Source organism: Dendrobates tinctorius, unplaced genomic scaffold (assembly GCF_039654945.1).
Source record: "Dendrobates tinctorius isolate UK_male_01 unplaced genomic scaffold, ASM3965494v1 ptg000164l, whole genome shotgun sequence".
Lineage (NCBI taxonomy): Eukaryota > Metazoa > Chordata > Amphibia > Anura > Dendrobatidae > Dendrobates > Dendrobates tinctorius.
The window spans coordinates 9,990,469-10,011,839 of NW_027361831.1; the positions used below are offsets into that span (position 1 = coordinate 9,990,469).

General features: G+C 44.7%; 1 protein-coding gene across 1 annotated transcript in view; it reads right to left on the bottom strand.

Moving 5' to 3' along the window:
• The window catches only part of LOC141053043 (uncharacterized), an 84,588-nt gene that overhangs the window by 14,056 nt on the left and 49,161 nt on the right, over nt 1–21,371 (bottom strand). The window contains exon 8 of the mRNA XM_073550375.1: nt 20,387–20,397. Coding sequence (XP_073406476.1) covers nt 20,387–20,397 — 11 coding nt within the window. The remainder of the gene's footprint in view (nt 1–20,386; nt 20,398–21,371) is intronic.

The following is a 21,371-nucleotide window of genomic DNA, read 5'->3' on the forward strand; positions in this document are numbered from 1 at the left end:
GACGACGGGCTCAAGTCCTTTCCCACAAGTGAAGAGGCAATTGACCTACTCTCCAGGACACAGGAAATGCTATCCACATCAAACCTCAGACTCCACAAGATCATCTCTAACAGTCAAGAAGTAATGAGCGCGTTTCCATCTGAGGACCATGCCACGAACCTAAAGGACCTCAACCTAGGTTCTGATGTTCCTCCCACACAGCGCAGCCTTGGTCTACTGTGGGATATCAAACAGGACACCTTCACCTTCCAAGTGTCGCCCTGTGACAAACCCTTTACCAAACGAGGAGTCCTATCTGTCATAAACAGCATCTACGATCCTCTCGGGTTTGTAGCATCCGTCACTATTCAAGGCAAGATACTGTTAAGACAGCTCACTGCCGAGAACACTGATTGGGACACCCCGCTTCCGACTCAGAAACAGCAAAGGTGGGAGACATGGAAGAAGTCCTTGAAGTTCTTAGAGCAACTCCAAGTCCCACGTTGTTATTCTCCAATGATTCTTACCCCAGCTACACTTCTTTTACACAGAAGATTGGAGCTGCTACAATTCCTCTCGGGAATTTCGATAACAAGGACATTTACAAACGTCAGTGGAAGCAAGTACAACACATAGCCAACGTGTTTTGGCACCGTTGGAAGACCGAATACTTGCACCTGCTTCAAAACCGTCACAAATGGCAGACACCCAGTCCCAATCTCCAAGAAGGAGACCTTGTTCTCTTAAAAGACAAAGAGGCTCATCGTAACGACTGGCCAATGGGTCTTATCACCAAGGTCATGCCCAGCGAGGACGGAAAGACTCGTAAGACAGAAGTTAAGGTGACAAAAGGGGGCTCTACCCGAACCTTCCTCCGTCCGGTCACCGATCTCGTGCTGCTACTGCCAAAGGAGGACGTCACATGAACTGAACATTGCTCCTGGACGTTGCTCACGGCGGGGAGCATTCCTCCTCATTCCTCAGTTTTTTATTGAACATTGACATTTTCCATTGGATTGCTGGGTTGGTGGAAGAGTTGGCATGTTTCCGGCTTCCCCAATCCGAAGATGGGTTTATAGTCTTGGACTTATCTTCCGGTGTGATCTACGGGTCAACAACAACGAGTTGGACTTTAAAAATGTTTGATGTTTATTATTGCATACATGTTTTTCTCTTTTCTCTTGTTTTTCAGGTTCGAACGACTTCGAAGAATTACGGACATCGTGAAATCCAAGGATTTCAGACGGGGAGTGTCATGTCCCACGACTTGGGAAATCATTTAATATTTGCATTGTTTGTGTTGCATCATCTGTTGCTAGGCAGAAGTTTGCCTTTCCCTGTATTTTGTTCCAACTCTCTCCCTGTAGTCCTGTGATGTATGTTTGTTCCCTCCTTCATTCTCCATTTTGTGATCATCCCTCCATCTGTATGCATCCTGTTACATGTCCTCTGAAGAATATTCCTTTTTACCTGCTGCTTTCATCATAATACAAGAATTTCAGTTAAAGCATCCCTCTTTTCCTGGAGTCTTCTTACATGAGATCGTGGCTGAGTTAAGCTGTCTGATTAATCGGTATGAACGTGAGTACAGGTCGATACGGAAGGGGCCCAGAAAGAGAGGTCTATCCAGGCACCATACGTTCTACATATCCATGAGTCAGAATAGTGACCATACATACCAGCAAAGGGGGGTGACGGGACTATGCATACCAGGAAAGGGGGGTGAGAGGACCATGCATACCAGGATTGGGGGGTGAGAGGACCATGCATACCAGGATTGGAGGGTGAGGGGGACCATACATATCAGGATTGGGGGGTGAGGGGACCATGCATACCAGGATAGGGGGGTGAGGGGACCATGCATACCAGGATAGGGGGGTGAGTTACCATACATATCAGGATTGGGGGGTGAGGGGTACCATGCATATCAGGATTGGGGGGTGCATTATTGCATTATTATTAAATCTTCATAAATAAACTACATACATATTCTGGAATACCCGATGCGTTAGAATCGGGCCACCATCTAGTAAAAGATATAATACTGGTGGATAAAACAAGCCTGAACACAAGACCGTCACAGCCGTCTACACATCATAGGGGAGATCTCATGACACCTCCTCTCCATCTACCTGATGATCCTGAGGAACATTGTGATCTTCTTGTTTACAGTCCTGTGGAAGAAGAGGACGGGGACATCTCTCTGGTGTTGTCCTCTTACTGGATAGATCTGGAGGGAACACATACAGGGACTGAATTCATTCTTTACATACAGATAATTATAGGCCATGTGTATTTAGTCCTGTCTATTACCTGGTGATGTGAGGGGCTGGGGAACCTCCATCATGACGTCCTTGTACAGATCTTTGAGTCCTTCTAAATACTCCCACTCCTCCAAGGAGAAATAGACGGCGACATCCTGACACCTTATAGGAACCTGACACATACAACAATACCGTCATCCCTCCGATCCCTTCATAGTGTTACTGTATAATGTCCCAGCATTCCCAGCAGTGTCACCTCTCCAGTCAGCAGCTCAATCATCTTGTAGGTGAGTTCTAGGATCTTCTGGTCATTAATGTCCTCATGTATCAGGGGGTGAGGTGGAGGCCAAGTAATTGGACTCAGGGTTCTTACCCATCCCTCAGACACAGGGTCCTGACGGCGCTCACTAGAGGTCTTCTTCACTACTGTGTAATCCTGGTTATGGAGAGACACATTAATAAATCTCACTACAGACATTTCCAGAGTCCTCACCTCTCCAGTTCTGTCCATCTGTTATTCCCATAAGAATGATGTAATGTGACGTCATCAGAATCTCTCACCTCTCCAGTAAGCCGGAAGAGGATCTCTAGGATGAGGTGTAATATTCTCTCTGCCATCTTGTCTCTGTCCAAATTCATCTTTGAAGCGTCAATCAAGGTAATTCCATTATGTAGATCTCCACTAAGAGGATTCGACATTGTATGGATCTGAACGGGAAGAAGATGAGCCAATGTAAAATCATAAATGTAATAATATAATTACTGGAGATACAGTGGCTTGCAAAAGTATCCACCCCTTTGACTTTTTACCTATTTTGTTGTATTACAATCTATATTTAAATATTTTTGTACGGTAATCTGATTTGTGTATGATGCATATTCACAAAATAGTCTAAGTTGGTGAAGTAAAAAAAAAATTTAGCCATTAAATTTATGGGATCAAATAACTAAAAATTGGCATGCGCATATATATTCACCCCTTTTGCAATGAAGCCCCTAAAAATTTCTGGTGCCAGAAATTACCTTCATAAGTCACAAGCTTAGTGAAAGGAAGTCCTCCTGTGTGCAATCTTAGTCTCACATGCTCTGTCAGTATATACACAGCTTTTTTGAAAGGCCACAGAGGCTGCAACACCATTAAAGGGAATCTGTGACCTTATTTTTGGCCTATGAGATGCAGCCACCGCCATCAGGGGCTTATGCTAATGGACTTGATGGTACTCCGGGAGATCATCAAAGAATGGGATATTGTGATACTTCTCAACAAGTGTGTCCCTGGCTTGTCTTGCGATCTCTTTGGTCTTCATGGTGTTGTTTGGGTTAGTGGTGCCTTTTGCTTAAAGTGAATCTGTCACCTCATTTTCGGCCTATGAGATGCGGCCACAGCCATCAGGGGCTTATCTACAGCATTCTGTAATGCTGTAGATAAGCCCCTGATGTAACCTGAAAGAGAAGAAAAATGAGTTAGATTATACTCACCCGGGGGTCCGGTCCGATGGGTGTCGTTGTCCGGTACGGCGCCTCCCATCTTCTAGCGACGACGTCCTCTTCCTTACTTCTGCTGCAGCTCCTGCACAGGCGTACTTTATCTGCCCTGTTCAAGGCAGAACACAGTACTGCAGTGCGCAGGAGGCGGGAAAGGTCAGAGCGGTCAAGCACCTGCACACTGCAGTATAACTTTTCTTATCTTTCAGGTTACATTGGGGGCCTATCTACAGCATTACAGAATGCTGTAGATAAGCCGCTGATGGCTGTTTCCGCATCTCATAGGCCAAAAATGGGGTGACAGATTCCCTTTAAGCAAAAGGCACCACTAACCCAAACAACACCAAGAAAACCAAGGAGATCGCAAAACAAGCCAGGGACACACTTGTTGAGAAGTATCCCAATAGCATCAAATGGAAAGAACATGGTACCACAGCAAACTTGCCAAGAGAGGGACACCCACCAAAATTCTAAGCCCAGGCAAGGAGTGCATTAATCAGTGAGGTAACACAGAGAACAAAGTAACCCTGAATGAGCAGCAGAATTTCCCACCAGAAACTAGAATACCTCTCCATACGACCACAATAAGCGTACACTCCACAGATGTGGCTTTTAGGGAAGAGTGGTCAGAATAAAGACTTTACTTACACACAAAAATTGTAAGGCTCTTTTTTGGTTTGCCAAAAGACATGTGGTAGACCCTCAAATGTATGGAGGAAATTTAACACTTTGGCCACCAAGGTAAACGTTATGTCTGGCGCCAAACCAACAAAGCTCATAACACCAAGAACACCATTCCCACAGTGTAATTTGGTGGTGGCAACATCATGCCATAGGGGTGTTTTTTGGCAGCAGGGACAGGGAAAATGGTCTGAGTTGAGGGGAAGATGGATGGTGCAAAATACAAGTATTTATTATTAAGCAAAACCTGTTTCAGTCTGTCATTGATTTGAGACGGGGACAGAGGTTCACCTTCCAATAAGACAATGACCCAAATCATACTGCTAAAGCAACGCTCAAGTGGATTAAGGGGAAAAGTGTAAATGTTTTGGAGTGGCCAAGTCAAAGACCAGACCTTAATTCAATTGAGAATCTGTGCTGAGACTTGAAAATTGCTGTTCACCAGAGGTTGTGAGGTAACAATCACAAAAAAATCCAAAAGGGTGAATACTTTTGCAAGCCACTGTAATAAAGGGAAATATATGAGGAGATAGAACATGTAGATATTTTATTCTTTCTTTGTATGGACCCGTTGCTCTAGTCAGGAAGAACTGATGGAAATGACTAAGTACAGTACTTGTTTGTTCCTGTCAGCCCCATGCAAATGTGTAGGGAAACTGTATGTGAAAGCCTATCACAGTAATTTAATTGCACATTCTGATTCACCAAGAAATGTGGAAGGTTATTGATACAGTGGATTTTCCATTCACAGCTCTTAGGCCGGTTTCTCACATCAGTGTCTCTGGTACGTGTGGTGACTGTTTTCTCACGTATCGGAGACACTGACATACGTAGACCCATTCAAACCCATACATATCAGCGTGTTTTCACGGACCGTGTGTCTGAGTGCAAAACACGCTGACATGTCCGTTTTTGAGCAATAACATGGACCCATACAAGTCAATGGGTCCACGCAAACACGTACCGCACACGGATAACCTCCGTGTGCATTTGAAAAGTCATAGGGTTTCCTTCTCCCTCCTTGACATCCTGCAATCTGGCTTCCGCCCCCTCCACTCCACTGAAACTGCCCTGACCAAAATTACTAATGACTTACTCACAGCCAAAGCTAACATACAATTCTCCATCCTCCTCCTTCTTGACCTGTCCTCTGCCTTTGACACAGTTGACCACTGCCTACTGCTACAGATTCTTTCTTCCCTTGGCATCAAAGACCTTGCCCTGTCCTGGATTGCCTCATACCTTTCTGACCGCACCTTCAGCGTTTCCCACTCCCACACCCACACCACCTCCTCATCCCGCCCCCTCTCTGTTGGAGTCCCCCAAGGCTCTGTCCTGGGGCCCCTACTTTTTTCCATCTATACTCTTGGCCTAGGACAACTCATAAAGTCCCATGGCTTCCAGTACCACCTGTATGCAGATGACACTCAGATCCACCTCTCTGGCCCAAATGTCACCTCTCTGCTGTCCAGAATCCCGGAGTGTCTATCAGCCATATCCTCCTTCTTCTCCTCTCACTTCCTAAAACTCAACGTAGACAAAACTGAACTCATTATCTTTCCTCCATCTCCCATATCTTCCCTACCCGATCTATCTATTATGGTAAATGGCATCATGCTCTCTCCCGCATCTGAAATCCGCTGCCTTGGAGTAACTCTCGACTCTGCCCTGTCCTTCAAAACGCACGTCCAATCTCTTGCCACCTCCTGTCGCATCCAACTCAAAAATATTTCCAGAATCCGTCCCTTCCTCAGTCTTCAATCTACTAAAACTCTTGTACATGCCCTCATCATCTCTCACCTTGACTACTGCAACACCCTCCTCTGTGGCCTCCCTGCTAACTCTCTTGCACCACTCCAGTCTGCCCTCAATTCTGCTGCCCGACTAATCCACATCTCTCCTCGCTACTCCCCTGTCTCTCCCCTCTGCAAATCCTTCCATTGGCTCCCAATTTCCCAAAATGTGGCAGGCTAAAGGGCCAGGTAGCTGGGAGACACCAACATTCAGAACAAAATTATTTAGCAATATGTCCCTAAGGTACAGAGAGACTAGTTTTTTTCACTGCTGCACCATCAAAATCATCTAACAGGTGCCCACTAGTGAGGAGCGAGTATACTCGGTGCTCGGGTTTTTCCAATCATGCTCGGGTGTCCTCCGAGTAGTTTGGCATGCTCGGAGATTTAGTTTTCGTCGCCTCAGCTGCATGATTTGTGGCTGCTGTCCAGCCTGAATACATGTGGAGATTCCCTAACAAACAGGCATTCCACACGTGTATGCAGGCTGTCCAGCAGCCGCAAATCATGCAGCCGAGACGACAAAATCTAAATCTCCGAGCACACCAAAATACTCTGAGGACACCGGAGCAGCGAGTATACTCGCTCATCACTAGTGCCCACAGCTCTCAAAGAAAACTGGCCAGGAAGGGTCACCTAGGGTGCGAAAATAGTCAAGGAGGGGCTTCAGTGGTTTAGGCCTGAGCGGCTTAATGATGTTGAATACACTGTACAAGGTCCTGAACCGGTTAGGCTCGGTCTGAAGGTGCTCAATCTTCTTTTTTGTGTGTGGCATAAAAAAGGGCTTAAAGAGGATAGATTTTTTCAAGGCCACTCTATTTTGCAGGTCTCAGAGGAACAATGGCCTTCACCCCTTAATCCTAGTACAAGAATCTGACATACGTCAGGGTCCTTGAGGTTACGTTTACGGAGTGGATGCCAACCAGTAGAGTGCGCTGGCAGAGGAGAGTTGAGAAATGGGATGAAAACCAAAGAGGGGCGGGACAGAGTCAGAAATATAGTCCGGAGAACCGGTGTCAGAACTAGAAGAACGGAGCCAGAAGCCGAACTGACAGACAGAGTTACGTCAGCTCAGGGTCAACGAGCGGTATCAGAGAAACTAAGTCAGGGAGCAGGGGATCACAGGAAGACAGACCAGCGCCGTGTAATAAACGACCTCCTCTACGTATCCAGCATCACAGGAACTAGACAGGAAAGCAATGCGGGAATTCCTGACGATCTTCTGTTCCAGAAAATATACTAATAGGAATCAGATACATTATATGGAGCCAAAAATGGCGACAAAATCCAACTCATCCTGTAATAAGGAAAACCTGATCCATGGGAGGAAAGAGAAAGGTCCCAGCACCAGAGATAAGGGAGGCAGAGGGCCAGTGGTGTCAGCACTGAAGGGGTTACTGCCCCCTGCGCCCAGTAATGAAGGGGTTACTGCCCCCTGTGCCCAGTAATGGAGGGGTTACTGCCCCCTGCGCCCAGTAATGAAGGGGTTACTGCCCCCTGTGCCCAGTAATGAAGGGGTTACTGCCCCCTGCGCCCAGTAATGAAGGGGTTACTGCCCCCTGTGCCCAGTAATGAAGGGGTTACCGCCCCCTGTGCCCAGTAATGGAGGGGTTACTGCCACCTGTGCCCAGTAATGGAGGGGTTACTGCCACCTGTGCCCAGTAATGAAGGGGTTACTGCCCCCTGTGCCCAGTAATGAAGGGGTTACCGCCCCCTGTGCCCAGTAATGGAGGGGTAACTGCCACCTGTGCCCAGTAATGGAGGGGTTACTGCCACCTGTGCCCAGTAATGGAGGGGTTACCACCCCCTGTGCCCAGTAATGGAGGGGTTACTGCCCCCCTGTGCTCAGTAATGAAGGGGTTACCGCCCCCTGTGCCCAGTAATGGGGGGGTTACTGCCCCCTGTGCCCAGTAATGGGGAATCTCCAGCACCTACCTCCACCTGCAGAGCCGCCCTCCACATATATGGCTGCTCTGTGCGCACAGGACCTGGGATGAGGTCACAGGAGGGGAGGAGTCAGGGGTCACATGATCAGGGGCCTCAGTGTATGCAGGACTCTGCTGTGCTGGTTGTCATGGTGCTGGATGAGGGGAAGTTTCTGTGTGGGGTCAGGAGGGGTTTACAGGGTGGATGGAGGAGCCGTGTGTGTACGAGGTGTACGGAGCAGAGCCGTGTGTGTACGAGGTGTATGGAGGGGAGCCGTGTGTGTACGAGGTGTATGGAGGGGAGCCGTGTGTGTACGAGGTGTATGGAGGGGAGCCGTGTGTGTACGAGGTGTACGGAGCAGAGCCGCGTGTGCGAGGTGTACGGAGAGGAGCCGTGTGTGTACGAGGTGTATGGAGGGGAGCCGTGTGTGTACGAGGTGTACGGAGCAGAGCCGTGTGTGTACGAGGTGTACGGAGCAGAGCCGTGTGTGTACGAGGTGTACGGAGCAGAGCCGTGTGTGTACGAGGTGTACGGAGCAGAGCTGCGTGTGTACGAGGTGTATGGAGGGGAGCCGTGTGTGTACGAGGTGTACGGAGCAGAGCTGCGTGTGTACGAGGTGTACGGAGCGGAGCCGTGTGTGTACGAGGTGTAAGGAGCAGAGCCGTGTGTGCGAGGTGTACGGAGAGGAGCCGTGTGTGTACGAGGTGTACGGAGCAGAGCCGTGTGTACGAGGTGAACGGAGCAGAGCCGCGTGTGTACGAGGTGTACGGAGCGGAGCCGTGTGTGTACGAGGTGTACGGAGCAGAGCCGTGTGTGTACGAGGTGTACGGAGCAGAGCTGCGTGTGTACGAGGTGTAAGGAGCAGAGCCGTGTGTGCGAGGTGTAAGGAGCAGAGCCGTGTGTACGAGGTGTACGGAGCAGAGCCGTGTGTGTACGAGGTGTAAGGAGCAGAGCCGTGTGTGCGAGGTGTAAGGAGCAGAGCCGTGTGTGTACGAGGTGTACGGAGCGGAGCCGTGTGTGTACGAGGTGTACGGAGCGGAGCCGTGTGTGTACGAGGTGTACGGAGCGGAGCCGTGTGTGTACGAGGTGTACGGAGCGGAGCCGTGTGTGTACGAGGTGTACGGAGCGGAGCCGTGTGTGTACGAGGTGTACGGAGCGGAGCCGTGTGTGTACGAGGTGTACGGAGCGGAGCTGTGTGTGTACGAGGTGTACGGAGCGGAGCTGTGTGTGTACGAGGTGTACGGAGCTGAGCCGTGTGTGCACGAGGTGTATGGAGCGGAGACTCGTGTGTGCATGAGTTGTACAGAACGGAGACGCATGTGTACTGAGAAGAGCCATGTGTGTACGAGGTGTATGGAGCGGAGACATGTGTTCAGCTTGTACAAAGTCGTGTGTGCACAGATTCATTGAATGGTAGAGTTGGAAGGGACCTCCTGGGTCATCTGGTTCAACCCCCTGCTCAGTGCAGGATTCACTAAACCATCTCAGACAGATGTCTGTCTAGTCTCTGTTTGAAGACTTCCATTGGAGGAAAACTCACCACCTCTCGTGGCAGCCTGTTCCACTCATTCAACACCCTCACTGTCACTGTGTTTCCATGTGCAAATGAGAATAAGGCCGGGGTCACACTAGAGAGAAATACGGACGAGTGAGAGGTGTAAAAACCAAGCATTGCACACGGACCAATGATTGTCTATGGGGTAGCTCCCATCAGCCGTATATTCTCCAGTCCGTGCCACTCGCAGCATGCTGCGATTGTCAGTGTACTATGCCCGTAATACGCCAATGCAAGTCTATGGGTGCAAGAAAAATACGGATGACACACGGACCAGATGTGTGACTTGCGAGAAATACGCACCTGGTGTCCTTTAGAAAAGCCGGCAATTCAGTGAGCGATACAGTAAAATCACACTGACAGGTTTAATAAAGAAATGAAAGCATAGATATATACACATAGAATACATATATATATACACACATGTCACTGAGACACATATATATTTATATTTCATAGAGTTCTACATAGCAGAATAGCCGCTAATTCAATTGCCGGCTTCAGTAAAATTATTACAAAATCCGACATGAAATGATGCATAGTTTACATACAGTAAACCATTTAATTTCATGTATTTTTATATGGCCCTGACTAATAATTAGATTAGGGTTTGTGTGTAAAATTTGGGACGTCTAGGTGTTAAATTAATTAGTTGGAAAAAAATGCGTGGGCTCCCGCAGCAAAAATCGCAACCAGAGAGGTAAAGCAAGTGAGTGAGGACAGATTTTAATAGCCTTGAGAGAGACCATTGTTTTTGCCCCCCCCGCTACAAAAATCTGCCCCCAGACACCCCAAAAAAGGCGCATCTATATTTATCTTCTCTATTCCCATTGCCCTGTAGCCATGGCTAATGCATTATTAATGGATTAATGTCACCTTGCAATTGGAAGGTGACATTAAGACGATTAATAATGGAGAGGTGTCATTTGGACACTTATCCATTATTAACCCTAGACTATTAAACGATTAAAAAACACACAGACATTAATGAAAAATTCTTTTAATAGAATAAAGACACCTAATTTTTTGATAAGATTTATTGCTTTGGTAATCCAAAACTAAACCATCGAACTGTAACAAAAATAAAACAAAAAAGCAACCATATCCTTACCTCTCTGCTGCTCAATCAGGTCCCCCGCTGCAATCCCTAATCAAATTTGCAGATGTTGCATAGCTAAGAGGGATATCAAACACTAGAGAAGACAGACCAGATTCAGAAAGATCTAGATAAGCTTGAACAATGGGCAGTGACTAATAGAATGGTAAAAAAACAGGGAGAAATGCAGGATTCTACATCTGGGAAAGAAAAATTAATATATCTACAGAATGGGAGGAATAGAAATAAGCAACAGCATGTGTCAAAAAGACTTGGGTATACTAATAGATCACTTACAGCACATGAGTCAACAGAAGGGGTTAAGTGGGTTACACAGGGACCGGTGCTATTGCGACCAGCCCCATGTAAACCACTGCCAAAATGAATTATTTAATCTCTGCGCAGCCTCCCTGGCTGCCTGGAGATGAACTAATGAGTGTGGGAAATAAAAAATTGAAGCAAGAAATGTGGTCCATTCTATACTTAAGATCCTGATATGATTGGCCCCATCCTTATCCTGGTATGCATGGTCCTATCCTAGAACTGTTTGCCTTTTTTGCTGCTGCATCACACTGTTGACTCATGTGCTGTAAGTGATCTATTAGTATACCCAAGTCTTTTTGACACATGCTGTTGCTTATTTCTATTCCTCCCATTCTGTAGATATATTCATTTTTCTTTCCCAGATGTAGAATCCTGCATTTCTCCCTGTTTTTTTACCATTCTATTAGTCACTGCCCATTGTTCAAGCTTATCTAGATCTTTCTGAATCTGGTCTGTCTTCTCTAGTGTTTGATATCCCTCTTAGCTATGCAACATCTGCAAATTTGATTAGGGTACTTTCACACATCAGTTTTTTCCCGTCATGCGCTAGCCGGCGTGTCTCCGGAGTGCCGGATCCGTCTAACGGATCCAGCAAAAAACACGGATCCATTTCTTCCGTTTTGTCGGGTTTTTAATCTGTTTTTCACCGGATTACGAAGGATCCGTTTTGTAAAAACGCCCATGGGGGTGCTCAAAAACATGATTGGCTACGGAAAACCTATTTTTATAGTGTTCTCAGCCCATCTTTCACAGTTTGTAGAGGAGCAAATGCAGGTTGGAGTGAGAGGAGAGAAAGTAGCTGGCTGGCGAAGATGGACGATGTGATAGCAAACATTATGAAGAATTTGGTGGATTTCACTGTTGAGGCGAATCGTTTGAAAGCAATTGTTCTTGAGAAGGAGAGAAAGATACCTGCAGCGCATCATGCGTCAGCGCCGACAACATTTGTGGATCCACCCCATCACAGCCCAGAGAATGACACGTGGGGTTTATTCTACACTCTACATGGAGCTAAGAGGAAACCCTGAGAAATTTTTCGCATATGTTAGGATGAAAATGGAGAACTTTGATTTATTGTTGGAAAGAATTGGACACCTCATCAGAAGAAGTGCCACATATTGCCGCTTCTCCATTTCACCGGCGGAGCGTCTGATGGTTACTCTTCGGTAAGCCATATTTAATTTGATCTGCTTGCTTGAGAGCACAATTGCACTGGAATGTTGTTGAGGGTCGTTTGGAATAATTGTTTTTATAGGTTCCTCAACTGTTGTATTTGACTTATATGTTATGTTATTGCTGTGAATTTGAAATGATTTTAAACTTTTTTTTTCACAGATTCCTTGCAACTGGAGAATCCCTTTCGTCACTCCATTTCCAGTACAGACTTGGTATTTCCACCATATCTGGAATTGTGAAGTACACATGCCATGCATTGTGGGACTCTTTAGTTGACGAATTTATACCAGAGCCCACAATGGAGAGATGGCTTGAAATTGCTGACAAGTTCCAAAAATATGTCAGTTTCCTAATTGCTTGGGTGCAGTGGACGGGAAACATATCCACATCATCAAACCTGCTAGATCTGGATCAGAATATTTAATTACAAGAAGTATTATTCCATTGTCCTCATGGCCATCGTTGATGCAGAATACAAGCGGTTGATATTGGTGCCTATGGCTGGTCCAATGATTCCCAAGTCTTTAAATTGTCAGCAATGGGCCGGCATCTCTATGGAAACACCTTCCAAATCCCACCCCCTAGACCGCTGCCTGAAACATTAGGCCCACCAATGCCTTTTGTTTGTGTAGGGGATGAAGTCTTCCAGCTCTCAGAACACCTATTGAAACTTTACTCCAGCAGTGCATTGACACCTACAAGAAGAATTTTTAATTACAGCCTCACACGTGCACGAAGAATGGTGGAGTGCGCTTTTGGTATTCTTACAGCAAAATGGCATGTTCTATTGACCACGATCAACCTCAAGACTGAAACTGTGGACGAGTTGATCAAAGCTTGTGTGGTCCTGCACAATTTTGTTATCTGCAACGAACACATTTCCAGTGAGGACCACTCTGAAGAAACCACCTTGTATGATTACCAGAACATTACCTTTAGAAGTTCTGCGGCTGTTTCCAGAATGAGGGACAAATTTGCTGAATACTTTAATTCACGTGAAGGACGAATCGACTGGCAGGATGACAGAGTTTGAAAACTTCTTCCTTTACCTTTTTTACCCAAATTCATGTACCTTGTGTAACCACATTATTTGAAATTTTTAACAAATTGTTGTACCTTTCTGTTACCTACATGATGTTACCTTTTAACCAAAGTTGGGTACATGGATGTGTATTTTACCACAATATTTTTACCTTGTTGGCAAAGTTGTGTACCTGGTTGTGTATTATACAAAATATTTTAACTTCTTTTCCTAAAGTTATGTACCTGGTTGTGGATACCCAATCAATTTAACCCTATGTAAAGACTTTTTTTTTAACCTTTGTTTTACTATTTAACCTTTGAAATAAAAGACAGACAACTTTTTGAACCAACAAAATATCAAAATATTTTTTTATTGAATTGTTATTAATCATTTTTTCCTGAAAACGATTTTTATTACTCAGAAAAATTATGATTTTTTATTGCAAAAAAACTATAAATTAACATAGTGTTGGGTGGAGATAATGCTTGAGGGGCTTTGGGACACTTCGACATTGGGAGTGTGGAGAGAGGACGAGGACAGGGATGGTGGTGGTGGTGGGGAAGGATCAGTAGGTAAAAGAGATGAAGGGGTTGAAAAAGAATAAGAATGGGAGGACATGTGGGAGGCAGGAGAGGATGGTTGGGCAAGGACTGGAGGTGCAGAAGATGTGGTTGGGAAATGGTACGGGGAAGGATGTTGGAATGTAGCAGGTTGGTGGTACGGGGCAGTTTGGTGGTATGGGGGAGGTTGCTGGTACTGGGGAGGTTGCTGGTACTGGTGAGGCTGCTGGTACTGGGGAGGCTGCTGGTATTGAATAGGAGGGGGAGGGGGGACAGAGGCTGAAGGGAGGGCAGGTGTGGGTGGAATTACCGGGGTTGGTGGAGGAGCTTGGGAGGTAACCTGCGCTAGAGCAGCGTGGCACGACTGCATTACATGCATCTGCTGGTCAGGAGATAGTCCATCTATGCGCTCCACTACAGACCTGAAAAATGTGTGGTTTGGAGTTTGTCTTGCATCTGAATGCATGCTTTGCAAAAGTGTTTTGACCTCAAGAATGCTGTTGTGGGGCATATTAAAGCCTGCGGCAATTTGCTCAGACAACACTTTGAGACAGTTTTGAAAAGATGCATTCAGATGCAAGAATTCTGGCGCATAGCTCCTTTCCTGACCCCTCTGCTGCCCAGTAACCGCAGGTGTACTAGAGGTGGCAGCGGCAGAAGGGTGGGGTAAAGGGAAAACTATTTCCTCACCAGCAGATTCATGGAATGGAGTTGGCCACGATGCTCCAGCGCTGGTGGATGGGATGGAGGGATCACTTGTGAGGGCAGGCTGTGAAAGTGCAGATGGGCGAGGGCAGTCGAAGTGTCCCTCGGTGGCGGTCTCATGAAGGATCGCCCCAGAAGGGTTCAACTGTGCAGGCTCCCGAGTGCTGCTCACGGTGCTGATGAAGAAAGAGAGAAAAAACAAAATTAATATATTGCTACTGCATGTCCCTGGCTGGAAAAAAAAATAGTTATACATGTTACATTTTTTTTCTACATGGGGTTTTAAATATATACCTTCTGGTCACCATTGTTGTCCAGAGGTACGACGGGGTGTGCGCATACTTGTACTTGCTCCTGCGTCCTCCAGAGCCACTCGGGGCCTGCATTTCTTTGTTGAACTCCTTCTTGAAGCGATCCCTGATAGACCGCCACCGCTTCACAATTCTCTCCCCTGAAAAGAGAAAGCACAAATTGGTTATTAAACAACATCAGGGTTTCCCAAATTCCACTCCTCAAGTCCCCCACGGGTCCTGTTTACAGGATTTCCATAGTGTTGCACAGGTGATATAATCACAGATGCCTTGATGATACTTCCACCATCTGCGCGATACAAATGAAATCCTGAAAACAGAACCCAAATAGGGTCCACGAAGACTGAAGTTTGGGAAACACTGGTTTACATGCAGCCACATTACTGAAATGTGTATACTTACGGTTTTGAATCTTGGCCCGAGCATCGAGGTCCTCCCAGTTGGCCACAAGTTGAGCACAGATTTCCTCCCACATCTTCTGTGTCACTTTGAGATCGGCATGTCGGCGGTCACCCATGTTCCACAGCGGCTCCCTTTCTCGGACCAGATCAATGAGGAGGTCAATGTCCAGCCCCCCCCACCGTCCGAGTCAGGAGCATGCTGCGAATCCTGTTAAAGGAAAAAAAAAATGTTACCCTCAAAACTAGACAAAAAAAAACCATCAAAAAACATTCTACCAAAAAGACCTCAAAAATTTTTTAAAAAATAAGTATCAAAAAAAGGGTGTACAAATTTAAAAAAAAAAAATAGAAAAAAAGGCCAATAAAATTAGTAAAAAATTATTTGGAAAAAAAGGCCCAAAAAAAAAAAAATTTTAAAAATGCCAAAACTATTTAAACCAAAAATTTTGAATAAATTGAGAAAAAAAAAAAAAAGGGGGAAATAATAAGGGGAAAAAATTATTAGAAATAATGAAAATAAAGGTGAAGCAAAACAAAAGGTACTTAAACGAGAACGACCCGCTGTGTTGCACATGCCGACTGCCCTGGGAGGCACTTGGAGGACCTCTTGAACGACCAAAAGATTCCGAAGACTATAATAAAAAACATAAAACAAAATACATTTGTGCTTGGATGTAGGCATATGTGCTGTGTGATATCTGCAATCATCTATTTTTATTTGTTGTCTGCCGTGTGGTGTCTGTACTAAATAGTTTTATATGTGTTGAGTGTACTGTGATGTTGTGTTTCTGTGATGTATGCAGGAAACTTACAAATTGCGAGCCCACTCCAGGTATCTCTCCACCCCTTCTTTCTTCTTCTGGTAGCACCTCTTCAACCACCTCTTCATCTTCAAAATCCTTTCAAGAAAAAAAAAAAAATATTAATAACTCTCTCTCTCTTTATATATATATATATATATATATATATATATATTCTTTATATCATGTCAGGTCTGTCTGTCACAAAAATCACACGTAGGTGCTTGGTTGGTTTCCGCTAGGGCGCGACAAATCAGTGACAGACACAGACGCAGTCCGGAGTTCTAAAGACGCACGCCACCACTAACGTCGGTGGATCAGCGGCGCTAGAAAAACACAATAAAGCAAAAAAGGAATAAAGTCACCATCCAACAGCCTCCAGACTCTGTCCCTACTCTCACCACGAACCAGGCATCTTCCAGTCACAGTATATGCTTTGCTCAAAACGCTGATGATGTCACTCTCGCCCAACGTCATGAGCAGTCTTTGGCGCAAAGCATTACTTGGAACAGACGATGCAAGGAGTGTGTAGAGAACAGAAAGAGTCCAGAGGCCATCAGATAGTGAGTATGTAATTTTTTAAAAATGTTTAGATCCTATCTTTAACTATTGAAGCTGAATCTACTTTACCAAAAAATATAAAAAAATTAAAACATTTTTTACCTGTAAACGCTGTCGATGCGAGGGAGGGCTCCCAGAAGAAGAAGACATTTCCACTACTGCTGGTGGCGTGTGATGATGGCGGCCAGCGTCTGATGCTGGTGGCGTCTGCTGCTGTGCGGCGTCTGGTGCTGGGAGCATCTCGTGCTGCTGCCCGGCGTCTGCTGCTGGTGGCGTTGGCTTATGCTGGGCGGCGTGTTCTTCAGCTGCGCGGCGTCTGCTACTGGCAGCATGCACTTGAGCTGCGCGGCGTCTGCTGCTGGCGGCATGCACTTCAGCTGCACGGCGTCTGCTGCTTCTGGCGGCGTTAGATCCTGGCCGCCGTCTACAACTGGTGCTGGCAGCATCTGCTGCTGCTTGCGGCCTCCGCTGCTGGCTGGCTGATGCCTTGATGGCCTTTGAGATGTTCCTTGGCAGGCTCCATGGTAGTGGCTGAGGGTGAGGGCCCCACTGGCATAATATATGTTTCCTGGGGGTTGGCCAACTTCTGAGCATGCTCAGACGTAAAAACCGGATCCGGCCACCAGATCCTTCTTTTGCCAGATCCGGCGCATTGCGGCGTCCATAGACTTCAATTGTAGCAAAAAAAACGGAATCCCCGGATCCGGCGTTTCCGGCTTTTTTGCCGGAGACAAAAACCGTTACTGTTGCCGTTTTTTCCAGACGCCGGAATGCAACGTTTCGCCGGATCCGGCAAAAAACGGACGAAACGCAAGGCCATGCGGCATGATCTGGTGCTAATACAAGTCAATGGGTAAAAACCGGATCCGGCTTCAGATTTAGCCGGATCCATTTTTTTAAAAAGAAGCTGGATCGCGCCTGACGGGAAAAAACTGATGTGTGAAAGTATCCTTAGTTTACATTTAGTTCCGTTATCTAGATCATTTGTAAAAATGTTGAACAACACTGGGGCCAGGATAGAGCCCTGTGGTACCCCACTTAAAACACTCTTTCAACTGGATGTTCAACCATTTATTACCACTCTTTGAGTACGATCACTGAGCCAATTATGAATCCATCTAAGCGTAGCCTTGTCAATCCCATACTTGGTCATTTTTTCATTAAGGATAGTATGAGATACTTTAATAAATGTTTTGCTGAAGTTGAGATATACTATATATACCGCATTTCCCTGATCCACACAGTTAGTGATTTCATCATAGAAGGAATTTACATTAGTCTGGCATAGTGTAAAGGAAATTTGTGGATAATGTCCGCGCTGCCAAACAGTACAAATCCAGATTATTTATAAGACAAGGTGGTTTATTCTATGGGTTTCAAAGTCTACCTGACTTTTTCAGGAAATGCCAAAAAACATGAAGACAGTGCTGTTACTATGTTTAAATAGCTTCAAACTTAAAAAAACGGCGCCAAAGGAACCACCTGACATATAGCGTCAGAGTTCATGACACAGTGTCACATGATGCAATACATAATATTAGAGAATTTTCTGATTAATACATTAGCATAATTCATGTTTATTAACAATTTATCCGATTATTACATTTTTTGTCTTTTTTTCAGAATTATTTGCAAGGAATCAAAAGAAAAGGAGAGAAAAAAAGAAAAATTGCACATATTTTCCACAGAGGGAAAAGAACCCATGAAGAGATGCCATTGTGCTCCCCATTCAGCCTCCTAGCTCTTTTTTTTATAAAAGAAAAAGGCGAATGAATATTTCATGATCAAATATTTTTATATAAATTTAATATATACAATTTTATACAATTTTTAAACTAATTTTATTTTAGACTAATAAAAATATTTTATTCAAGGTTTTTTTATGGTGGAATTCTAAATTTTCCATTCATACTATTCCACAGACATATATATAGGACCTTGGAGAGGTTCCTTGTTTGGATCCTTGGCGTATGAAGCTGGGAGGCTCAATTACTCAGTGAGATTCTAACCTCTACAACATGGACAAGACCAAAGAGCTTTATAAGGATGTCAAGAACAAAATCATAGACCTGGACAAAGCTGGAATGGGCTACAAAACCATAAGTAAGACATTGGGTGAGAAATACAAAATGACTATCAATTGACATCGATCTAGGGCACCAGGCAAAATCTCACAAGCACAGGTTTCATTGAAGTGTCGCATGTCAGGCTGTGTGCTGTTTACTTACAATGAAGGTTTTATCACCTGATGATTGTCATTGTCTGGACGACAATAACGTATGCATGTTAGTCCGACTGCGCTCCCTCCTGTGATAAACAGCTTACTGCAGGTGGGGTCAGCTGTGGTGGGGGTGGGGTTTGCTTTCTCAGCTCTGCTGCATTGCTAAACCTAAGCATTCTGATTGTGTCAGAACCACTGCACCCAAGAAACTAAGTGATACACTGTTGGATTCAGCTTCTCTTTGCCTACATCACGCTGCTCTCAGATGAATTAGCAAGAACCTGCTGACAGATTCCCTTTAGACCACGTTCACATGTTCAGTATTTTAAATCAATATTTGAAAGCCAAAACCAGAATTGGGTGAAAAATTTAGAAGTGGTGACGTGTTTCTGATACACTTTTCAAATAATTGTTCCACTCCTGATTTGGGCTGATGTAAAATTCCTTCCAACCACGTGAATGAGGCCTCACAAAAAATCCTAAAAACAAAATCCTATAGGAAAAAAAAAAGTTGAATACTGCTGCTAGAATATTAATTTCAGATATAAAAACATGTCACGGATAGAACAATTAAACAAAAAAAGTGTGCAAAAAGTAGTAAAATATTAATCCCTTAATGACCACTAAATCCATCTCTTTACTGACCTGAGATATAAGAGAATAGCCTCCCCATACAGGTGACAATCCAGCAGCTGTCGGCTGTCCACTATAGCTGACAACTTGCGGCATCAGCCACAAATCAGTGTTGGCACCGTCCAACTCTGTTTAACCCCCTAGATGCTGCTGTCAATAGTGACTATATCATATAAATGGTTACCATAGTATGGGGACTTCCTCTTTATCCCCGTTGGTACCCTAAGATCGTGATTGTGTGGTCCTGGTGATTGCCATGGCAATTCAAGGCCAAATAGCGGCCTTAGTCTCCCGGCTGTTGTAACCTGTTCAGAAGTTAGCGGCATTTAGGTGGTAAAAATACACATTTTCATTTCTGTCATGCCACTTTGCATTAATTCCTGAAAATCACCTGAAGGTTAAATAAACTACCAGACAGCAGTTTTTAATATGTTGTGGGGTGCTGTTTTTGACATGGTGTCACTTTGGGGGTCCTATATATTGGAAACTCCCCAAAGTCACTTCACACCTGGATTGGTCCCTAAAAAAAGAAATGTTGTAAATTTACTTGAAAAAATATAGAATTGCAGCTACAATTTTAAACCTTCTAAAATGCTAACAAAATAAAATAACATTTTACTAATAGTGGTGATTTAAGGCAGACATGTGGGAAATGTTATTTATTAATGTTTTCTATGGTATGACTATCTGGATTAAAAGGGATAATCAAAGTTTGAAAATTGTTAATTTTTAATATTTTTGTCAAATTTCTGCTTTTTTTTCATAAATAAACACAAAATATGTCGACCCAAATTTACCATTATCATAAAGTGTAATGTGTCGCGGAAAAAACAATCTCAAAATCACTGGGATTTGTTGAAGCATCCCAGAGTTATTTCTACATAAAGAGACACTGAAAAAACCTACAAGAAACTAAATAAAAAAAACCCTGCTATAACTAAATAAGTAAAAAGCAAAAAGTGTGTTTAAATTGTGAAGGGTTAAAACTAAAATCAAAGGTGAAGTTTCGTTTCTCCATTCTCTGAAGGTTTCATTTCTCCATTTTTGTTGCTTTAAGATACATTTTTTGTAATTGGGATAAAAGTTCAGGCTGTTATGAAACCAGACTGTTCCTCACCAGGTGCAAGATAAGGGACCCGGGGGTGTATTACTCTGAAGAATATGCCATTATACTACTTTCTATGCTATGAAGATACGGACATATATGTAGTTTCTGGTTTTCTTGCAATATTATTGGCTTATAAAGTGAAGCATTACCATGATGCTATTGGTAGTTGAGAACTTTGCATAATTAAGCAAAATATTATAAAAGAATTGACTAAAATAAATGGGACTAGTGATTTGTCTTGATCCTCCCATACAGAGACCCCTGTCTCTGTCTGGTTATTTCCAGTTGCTAGCAACACCCTGTGGATTAATTTGGAAATCACTTGGTCAACCGTGAAGGGTTAATTTAGCCCTCCCTCAATAGCTCCCTCGACAGCTGCCGCCAAACGTGGGGCCCCCCGAATAGGGACGCCTCTGCCCCCGGAGGACAACAAGACAAAGGACCCTCGGAGCGGACACAGGTGCTGGAAAATTGGGACTGATCATCCCCCATGACAACCACGGTAGGTTGGCAGTTATACTGTTCAGACTGACCGTTGGTGTGGCTTTCCTGTGTCTGTTGCTGCAAAGAGGATCTGAGGTTTGTCCTTGATGGTGGGGTGATTCATGGGTGGAATCATATAGAGGTGCAGTCCCCTTGGGGGCCCAGTGCTTGAACCGTACCTCATAAGGGACGGACACCCCGGATTGACCAGTGATTGTGACTCTCTTTATAGTCAAAATATCCTGAAATCCTGATCACTGTTAGTATCGGGTGTGGTGAGGTGAT